General features: G+C 37.7%; 1 protein-coding gene across 1 annotated transcript in view; it reads left to right on the plus strand.

The window, feature by feature from the left end:
• The window catches only part of LOC104412090 (plasma membrane calcium-transporting ATPase 1), a gene marked incomplete at its 3' end in the record, with an annotated part of 26,234 nt that continues 17,023 nt past the window's right edge, over positions 1–9,211 (plus strand). Inside the window, exons 1-5 of the mRNA XM_010022693.1 lie at positions 1–398; positions 5,153–5,350; positions 6,250–6,504; positions 6,585–6,710; positions 7,024–7,167. Coding sequence (XP_010020995.1) covers positions 194–398; positions 5,153–5,350; positions 6,250–6,504; positions 6,585–6,710; positions 7,024–7,167 — 928 coding nt within the window. The remainder of the gene's footprint in view (positions 399–5,152; positions 5,351–6,249; positions 6,505–6,584; positions 6,711–7,023; positions 7,168–9,211) is intronic.

The raw sequence follows: 9,211 nt of genomic DNA on the forward strand, positions 1-9,211 counted from the left end.
TTTGGCTTGGGGAACAGAATGCACCATGGGACAACCACAGAGATTTCTCTCCAGACGAGGTTTCTTACTTGGGTGATGTGTCTGCTCTCCTGACTGTCTTCATACCCAAAGGATATATTTTCCTTTTGGAAATATTTTAAGTTGAAATCTTGTTCCTTACTGGAAACTGTCTACACTAAAGACTGCGCGCATCATGGGTGATATGGCAAACAACTCGGTTGCATATAGTGGCGTAAAAAACGCTGTAAAAGAAGCTAATCATGGAGATTTTGGAGTTACTCTTGCAGAACTCCGTTCTCTTATGGAACTTCGAGCTGCAGATGCACTGCATAAAATACAGGAGTGCTATGGAGATGTACATGGCATCTGTACAAAATTGAAAACTTCACCAAATGAAGGTAAGTCAATGCTAACGCTGTTCCTGAGGAAACTCTATTTAGGAAAAACCTCAGTGAAGCAAACTACTTAATTCTGTAATATAACAAAGTTTATAATAAAATACTGCTGCTTACTCTCTAAGGCAGAGGTATTCAATGGTAATGAGCAAGCAGGAGTTTTTTTCAGTTAGTCTAAACTGCAGGTGAGATGTTGGATTAGTGATGAACTTCCTCTTTGGAATAAAAGTTCATTGCTGTAGGCATCCGCATATGAAATAAAAATACAACATAGTAACGTTTAACTTGCTGTGAAAGTGTAAGTTTTATGAATAGCTCATATGACCTGTAGTTCACAATTCGCACCATGCTGTTGTAGAACACAAGGTCTAATGCAGGGCTTATTAATGCTTCTGTGATGCTACCTAGTTCTTGTATTCTCTAATGCAACAAATTTTAAAACTCATGACATCTGTTTTCTATTTGTACTACATTGGATTCTTGATAACATTATCTAGTCTTTAAATCTGAAGTATTTGTGTATATTTCATTTGATCTATGCAAAATACCGATATAACTTTAGGCACTGAGAGGTGCTGTCACTATTACTAGAAGGTTTGCAAAGTGGTCGTGCACTCCTTTTGTCTATAAATAAGCATCACTAAGGAAGTCTTTGCCATGTTGGACTTGATGGCATTCTGTGAAGTGTGGCTGCCTGATGAAGAGTTATTCCAAGATGTATGTAGAGAAGGAAATAAACCTATCAAATCTTCTTCCTGAGAGCTTTACAGAAATTTTCTTTAAGATGTGGCCCCCTTTCATTACTAAGGCTATGAGCTTAGATTTTTGAAAGATGCAAGTCCTGTACAAATGTTTTTAATGTTTCTTAGTCTAATAGTAACTCAGTGTGATGTATTGCTGCTGGTAGTGACTGAGAAGTACCAAAATTGGGATCTGGGCAAATTACGATATCTCAGCATTTAAGGTCTCACATAGCTTTTAATCAGTGTCGTGTTGGTGGCAGTAAAGTACCTGCTGTCTTAATCCTGGAGAGCTGTTGCTTTCTGTTCTTCTGAAATGCAATGGAAAGCATTTGGAAAGGTTTGTCTCCTTGGATCAAGAGCAGCCTGCTAATACTACCAGGTATATCTGGGTACATCTGCATTTAGCATGTTTTGGCTTGATCTGCTTTTGAAGCCAGCCTTCTGAAATTATTTCAGTACATGAACTGGGTTCCTCTTACCAAGCTGAAAGTAGCCAGCTCTCATGCCTGACCTGCCAGTGAATGGGAGTAGACCAGTTCCAGGCTGACAAAGCTTCTAAAACATGAGGTGTGCAAATGTCCGTTCCTGGCATCAACAGAGTTGTAAAATTTAGTGCATGCTTGTGAACAACAGCTGCGTTGCAAGCAGTGTAACACCTGTTAGCTAGGAGCAGCAATCTCTCTTTGCCCTGTTAACCTGTTGCATAGCACTGAAAGACAGTTTCCTTTCTCAGTGAAGAGAGTTGATATTTTTTACAATTGGGAATTGAGAGAGTTGAATCCTATTTTACAGTAATCTGCAAGGCTTATGGCACATTATTACTGAATGATATCTGGGTCTACAGCTGTAGACTGCAGTGATGCACTAAGTACCAAATACCTGGTGTACTGCAGGATTCACTTAATGTCCCATAATGTAACAAGCAGGTTAACACCTGGAAATGATGAGTGTCAGCATACTAAAACTATCGAAAGGGTTAGATGTCCTTTCCTGCAAATTGATTCTGCTGTACTGAGGATTGAGTGATCAAGGCCTTCCCTTTCAAAAGGGTTTGACATTTAGATGTATTGTACTGCAATCAGTTAAATACAATCACTAACTTGATAAAAGGGTGCCATTGTTTTTTGAAGTGTAAGAGCAGCTCATATACGCAGTAGGACCTCAACAGTTGAACGTGATAATTAGCTCAGAAAAGGTTAAGTAAGATGAGTTAGAGCAGTGTCCTCTATAAAGGTGTCATTTTGGCTCTAAATCACTACATGAAACTTTAAAGAACTGTAAAGCCTCTCTGTAAAACAAGCTGCTATAAATTTCTCGGAGGGTAGTACAGGAGAGCTCTTGTGAAAGTAGAACTAGGTCTCTTCTTTTGTCAAGTTCAAGTTGTAAGTATAGAAATTGAGACGTTCTAGAAGAAATCTAGGCAAGATTTATGCAGAAAACTGTTACACTAGTTGTCGCTCTCTAAAATCTCGTGTATCTACCTGCAAGACCCGATGACACTTCCTTCTATTCAGAAGGGGTTTTTTTTTAACTGTATGAAAGGCTGACCTGTGTAATTATCAATGATTCACAGTGAAAGAACAGGTAGTTCTGAAACTGTACAGTGGATGAGTTCAGCTTGTATAATTTGTTGCTTTGAAGTTACTGATATGTAAGTCAGTGTCTGTTTTCAGGCAAAACGTGGATCAGACCTGTCTGATTTGAAGTGGGAAATGAGATCTGTCCTTTACCTTTTTGTATTACTAAAACCAGACACTGAGCAGACTTAACTGCTTAGTGTTTCATGTTTACTATGTCCTTTGCATGTGTGCAAATGTGAATAAATGAATGTTTGACATCTATAGTAGGAAAAGTCCTTGTATTCTGGAGAGGTGGACCACCATCAGTATTTCCACAGGTCAACATAAGTTTGATTTTTCTAGTAACTATTACTTCTAGATTTCTAATAAAATTTGCATATGAAGCTTTACCTATTCCCTTGCCCAATATTTTTCAACTTAATACCAAATAACATAAATTAGCCTAGTTAAGATACATAATGAACAATGTAATGGCGGTAATGTTAACCTCAGGACTATAGATAATGAACTGTGGAATTGCCAGCTGTGTGGTAAATGTATCAAGTTTGGTAATGGTGCATGGTGTATTATGGTGAATACTAAAAATACAAAAGCTTTTTGTCTTTGCATGGCTTATTTACTAATCTTCACTAAGTGGTTCTTGTCAGTAGCTTGACTTCTTATATGTACATATATATATTCATTCAGAGCCCATTGCTGCACACTTGTGATACTTGCATCCTTTCACTGTGTGCACCCTGTGAAAAGAAGAAGAAAGTGGTGCTGCTGGCATTATGTAAATAATCTTCCAAACTTTTCCATGCTAAAAGGAAGAGAGAAATGGTATCTGTTGCAAAGTAGCAATTATGGTCCAGCCTTTTGGAATGGCTAAGCTGTTCTGAGTTTCTCTAGATCTTCCTGTGTAGCTCGATTTTTGAAAATGGTCTTGCAGCACTTTTGAGAGTGAAAGTAAGCATCTCAAAACTTGAACTTCAAGAAGTACAGTCTTAGGAATAACAAGTAAAATTACTCCTTTGTATTATACTTCCAAATCCATGAATTCAAGGTAAATTAATTCTAACACTCTCAGATCTATTGTTGACACTAAGTATGTTTAATTTCACTTCTGAAAAGATCTGCATGTAATATTTTGCGTTTCAGTTGAGTGATTTCATAGCAGTTGTTAGCAAAAACTAAAAGTTTAATTAAAGTTACTAGTTTAAAACGAAGGTTTGCAGTTCAGTGTCTTGAAATAACATCTGACGGTTCCAGGAAATGCCTGTTAGAGGTGTTAAATACCCCACTTACTATGAAAGCTAGTTGCAGTAGTCACTTTCTTATTGGTTACCTAGCATGTTTGCAGTGCCTTTATCACTAAACAGATGGGTTAACTACTATGAAAACTGCTTTCTTTAAGCAGGTGCTGATCATAACCTTGGAGGCAATAGGTTTGAAACATCCAGACCTTTGCTCTGAACGTGGCTGGATGTTTGGCCTCTTCGCTTTGAAAAATGAGCTATTGGCAGCAGGAAACTGTTGAAGGAATACACAGGAGGTGTATTTGCAGAAGTCCTTGAGTGCATGACTTTGTGCTGAATATACTTGTTATTTTTCTTTTTTTAAGGACTTTGCTAACTTTTGAAGCCTGTGGTGCCTTTTAGTGAAGGCCATTCACTCACTATTGCCAGCTAGTGTCCCTTAAAGATGGTACAAGAGTTGAGGCAGAGGAGAGGACTCAAAGAAATATGCCACATAAGAAGTAAGATACGTATAAACCTGAAGTGACAGACCCTGCACAGTGCTAAATGTGGGCTGTCTCTGTGTGAGAGGAGGTAGAAAGTGAAGGTTCAGAAGTGCAAACAATTAAGTGTCCTGGCAGAAGCAGCATCATTAAGTGGCTGCTTCTCTCCACATGATGCCTGGAGAGCTTCACCAGCTAATAGTTAATAGAATTTTCTGTAATAATTAAATAATACTGAGTTATAATATTTATGATATTTTTATTAATTACATTAAATATGTCATTATAAATGCTACATTAATTGTAAGATCCTAGGATGTTATCTCTGAATATAGAACCCCTGCAGTGGGAACCAGAGCTGGCTTCACAGGCTGTAGTCTTGCTAAAGCTTCATGGTGATACTCAGTCTCAATAGTAATAACTCTACTAATGATCTTGTCTTGCAAACTTGTTTACTTGGTACAAAGGTGTGTCTATTACTATTACCTTGTTGCTATGTCATATTAAATGCAAATAGGTCGACCATCAATTTACTTTATATTGGCAAAATGTGCATTATAAAATATAGCTGGTTTTCTGTAGTGACTCTGCGTTAAGGATAATATTGATACTACTTTTCAGTATTGTTACTGAGTTACAGAGTGGGACTTGACTCCATAAAGGTGAGAGTGAAATGCAAGTAAATGTCACTAACTTTGTCTTATTATTAAATAGGTTTAAGTGGAAATCCAGCAGATATAGAAAGGAGAGAAGCAGTTTTTGGGAAGAACTTTATACCTCCTAAAAAGCCAAAAACATTTCTTCAGTTAGTATGGGAAGCACTGCAGGACGTTACACTAATTATATTAGAAATTGCAGCTGTAGTATCCTTGGGCCTTTCTTTTTACCAGCCTCCAGGAGGAAATGAATCATGTAAGTAAACCTTTTAAAAAGTAGGTCTCTACCTGTATTATACTACTGACTTTCCTCATCTACATGCCTATACTGTAAATCTGATGGGAGACAGTCAGGGAAAAAGCAACTTATTGTTCCTTATCAAGAGAATGATACTAAAAGTCTAGCTTACTGTAAAAGGGCAACATGAGATTTCCCTCGTCATGATCTGGTATCATTCTGACCAAAATAATGCAAAGGTAAAGTTCAAGCAGCAGGAACAAGGACTTGTCTTATATCCAGTCATGTTTCTGTGCAAGTGTTTTTTTAGCTTTGCCTCAAATATTTAAGCAATTCGTAATTTGTGGTCATGTGCTTTCTTTGGGGAGTCAGCAAGTCTTAAATTTTCCTTGATTTGCAATATGACACTGGTAACTTTCTAATTTAAGAGTTGAAGCTATATTTATACTTCTAAACGGAAAATGTAGGGATCTGGCCTTCATTGAACTGAACTTTTGCGGTGATATCTGGCTTGTTAAGATAAAGGTGAAGGGGGAAATGCTGCGACAGCAGAAGGCGGTGAATTAGTTGACTAGTATGACGTTCTTATGCCATCATTTAACAAGATAATAAGGACAAGTAACTTTCTCTACCAACTTCTTTTATATTCAGACGAGCAGGGATGTAAATTCTAAGTGGTTTAACTTCCTTGAACTGCTCTAGCTTAGTGGTTTAACTTCCTTGAACTGCTCTAGCTTTCAGGTTATTTAGCTTCTTTGTGTGTTACCCTGACTAAAAATAAAGGTAAAATTGTGAAGAAGGCTAGCATGGAAGATGTTTAGCAACAAATAGTAGTTTCTTCTTCTTGGCAAAACTTTTTTGTTGTTGAAATAATTATCTGCGTGAACTTTCTTAAATCTAAACCCTGTTTTCTACAGTATGTGGATCAGTAAATGTTGGTGAAGAAGAGGACGAATCTGAAACAGGTTGGATTGAAGGAGCAGCAATCCTCCTATCTGTAGTTTGTGTGGTATTAGTAACAGCTTTCAATGACTGGAGTAAAGAGAAACAATTTCGGGGATTGCAGAGCCGTATTGAACAAGAACAGAAATTCACAGTCATCAGAGGTGGCCAAGTCATCCAAATACCAGTAGCTGACATAATTGTTGGAGATATTGCACAAGTGAAATATGGTAAACATGTTTTTAAAGTTGAACTTTCTTTTATTTTCAAAAAAGGAACTGCAGTCAACATACCCAGTCATCTCTTGTAGGTGATCTCTTACCGGCTGATGGTGTACTCATTCAAGGAAACGACCTTAAAATCGATGAAAGCTCACTGACTGGAGAATCTGATCATGTTAAGAAATCCCTGGACAGAGATCCTATGCTGCTGTCAGGTATGTAGCATTTGACAGTTCTTCAAGATAGTGGGGTTTTTTGGGGTGGGGGGTAAACCGGTTATTTAAAATTTTGAGGTATACAAAAATAGTGCTTTGTCAGAGTGAGTAGACTCTTAAGCAACTACAAAAAATGTTTGTCAGTTTTATGGTTTCCTTTTCCAGATAGTTTTGGCAATTAAAGCTGCAGGAGAACACAGTGGTATACGTACACACCTTAGATTTGTCAATGTGAAGTTTGAGAGCTCTTTTCCTTTGTGCTTTGCTATATAACTGCTCACGTCTCAGTGGAAAACCTGATTGAATCTTTCAGGCACACATGTGATGGAAGGCTCTGGAAGAATGGTAGTAACTGCTGTAGGTGTGAACTCTCAGACTGGAATCATCTTTACTTTACTTGGGGCTGGAGGAGATGAGGAAGAGAAGGAGAAGGAAAAAGAGAAGAAGGACAAGAAAAGTAGGCATAATGATCTTAGATTCCTGGGGATGGAGGGATGAACTCCTGAATGTTACTGAATAAAAACATGTTCTAGTCATCTGGAGACAGAAATCTTTTTCTAAACCTCATATTTTCAGTGGGTTTCACTGAAAGAAAACTCAGGTCCAGTGATCTGAGAGTACACTACTACTAATAGCTCTTGTCATGTGGATTTTTAATTAAACTTCAGATCTCATTGAGCAATTAAAGGTTGGAAGGCTCTTGACCAGCCATAGCATGTATAAATTGTTAAACTGCCATCTTCTGTAATTTAGCTGTATACAATGTAAAGTGCATTTATGTCGAATAATAGCAAATATTTGTTTGTGGCAAACAAGTTATTACCAATAACTCAACTGGAGTATCTAGTTCTGCTTTTAGCAGATAGAAAATGTCCTTTATAGTGAGTTCTTCTATGATACTTAGAATTACAGAATCACAGAATGGTTAGGGTGAGGGGAAAAAGCTTGTATCATTGATATTGCTGAGTTTGTGGGTATCTTAAGTATATATGACTGATTCTGATAAAGATGAGCAGACACCTGCTTCTGCCACTCATTTTCTTCTAGAGCTGAAACTCTGAATGGTCAGAGATACACACAAGGCAAATCCCTAGTGGCACTTTTCTGTAAATGTTATTTTTGGAGGGATGAGGGCCTTCTGTGAAGTGTGAAATTCCTTATTCTGAAGGACTTGCTTAGTAGCTGGCATTATAAGGTCACTTACCTAAGCCGTAGCCTTTATCCTGAGAATCAAAGCTCTAGAAATGTCAATCACTAGCTTTCACAAGGCATGTTCAGGACTGAGCTGCACCACAACAAAAAAAAGTAATACAGAAATGTGCTTAGGAATCTTGCTAGCCTTCAAACTAAAAAGGCAATTGTTGAAATGTGTGCTCTGTGCAGAAATTAGGATTGAACTGTGCTTTTTGTTTTGTCCTAATCTACAAACAATTTACAGTTCTGACCCTTCTTGAAACCTGAAGTAGTAAGCTTCGGCAGAAGTAAGTTACAAGAGTTGTTACAAGTAGAACTGAAAGTTCAAAGTTAGTTTGAAGCTCAAGCATGGTAGTGAAGGTAAACACTTCCATGGATTAGTGGGGAACAGTTTCCATCCTTTGCTCTTTCCATTACAGAGGAAGGAGAAGGAAGCAAGCAGTACCTGCTGCTACAGGAGATATGAAGATTATAGGTTTTATTATTATTCTGCCAGCATTTCTTATTCTAGAAGCAGTATTTTTGACAAGTAGTGTTTAGATGTAACCTAGGGCCTGAACACTTAAGGGTTTTTTTTTGTCTTCAAGACACACAACTTCCTCTTTCCTTTAAGTTAGGTGCCTAATAAGATTCTCCTTGGTAAAACTCAGGTGAAACTAAATTAGCTTCTCTGCAAATGTTAAGGAGATTAAAGTAGCTATTTTTAGATGGCTGTGTATGGCTTAGTTCAGAGTGAAAGCACAAAGAGTAGAAGTAACTCAAGTGTAGAATTTTGCTCTTACAAGAGGGAGAGGGGCAATAGGGAAGAATAAATACTAACTTAGGATACAATGATGAGTTCTTGAGTCTGAAGTGGCTTCTTTTCTACTTTCTGTAGAAAGTGAACATGCTTTTTTTTCCCTTCCTCAGCTGTTCTGAGGATGCTTGAGGGACGATCTTATGTATAGCAATCAGACTATGTCTACAGCAGTAATACAGTGAAGGTATTAAATGTCATTCCAGACAGGCTGCTTGATATTTTGATTTTTTTTCTACCTGAGTGCTCTTACACGTTTCAGTCTACATAACTTAAGGCCAAAGACTTAATGAATTGCCAGTGGTACTGAAAAATTCTGGGGTTTGTTCGAAGTTCCTCACTTCTGTGCTTTCATTTCAGGTTATTGCAAATAGCAACTATAACACTTGCTTTCTCTATTTAGGAGAAATGTTTGTTGTCACTTGCCAGGGTAGTATCTAAACCTTTTTCTGTCAAAACCCAAATAAAAAGAGGTGGTGCCTGTTCTCTATTCCCCCTTCTCTCCCCCCCC

The sequence above is a fragment of the Nestor notabilis genome, unplaced genomic scaffold (assembly GCF_000696875.1).
Source record: "Nestor notabilis isolate BGI_N333 unplaced genomic scaffold, ASM69687v1 scaffold9709, whole genome shotgun sequence".
Classification (NCBI taxonomy): domain Eukaryota; kingdom Metazoa; phylum Chordata; class Aves; order Psittaciformes; family Psittacidae; genus Nestor; species Nestor notabilis.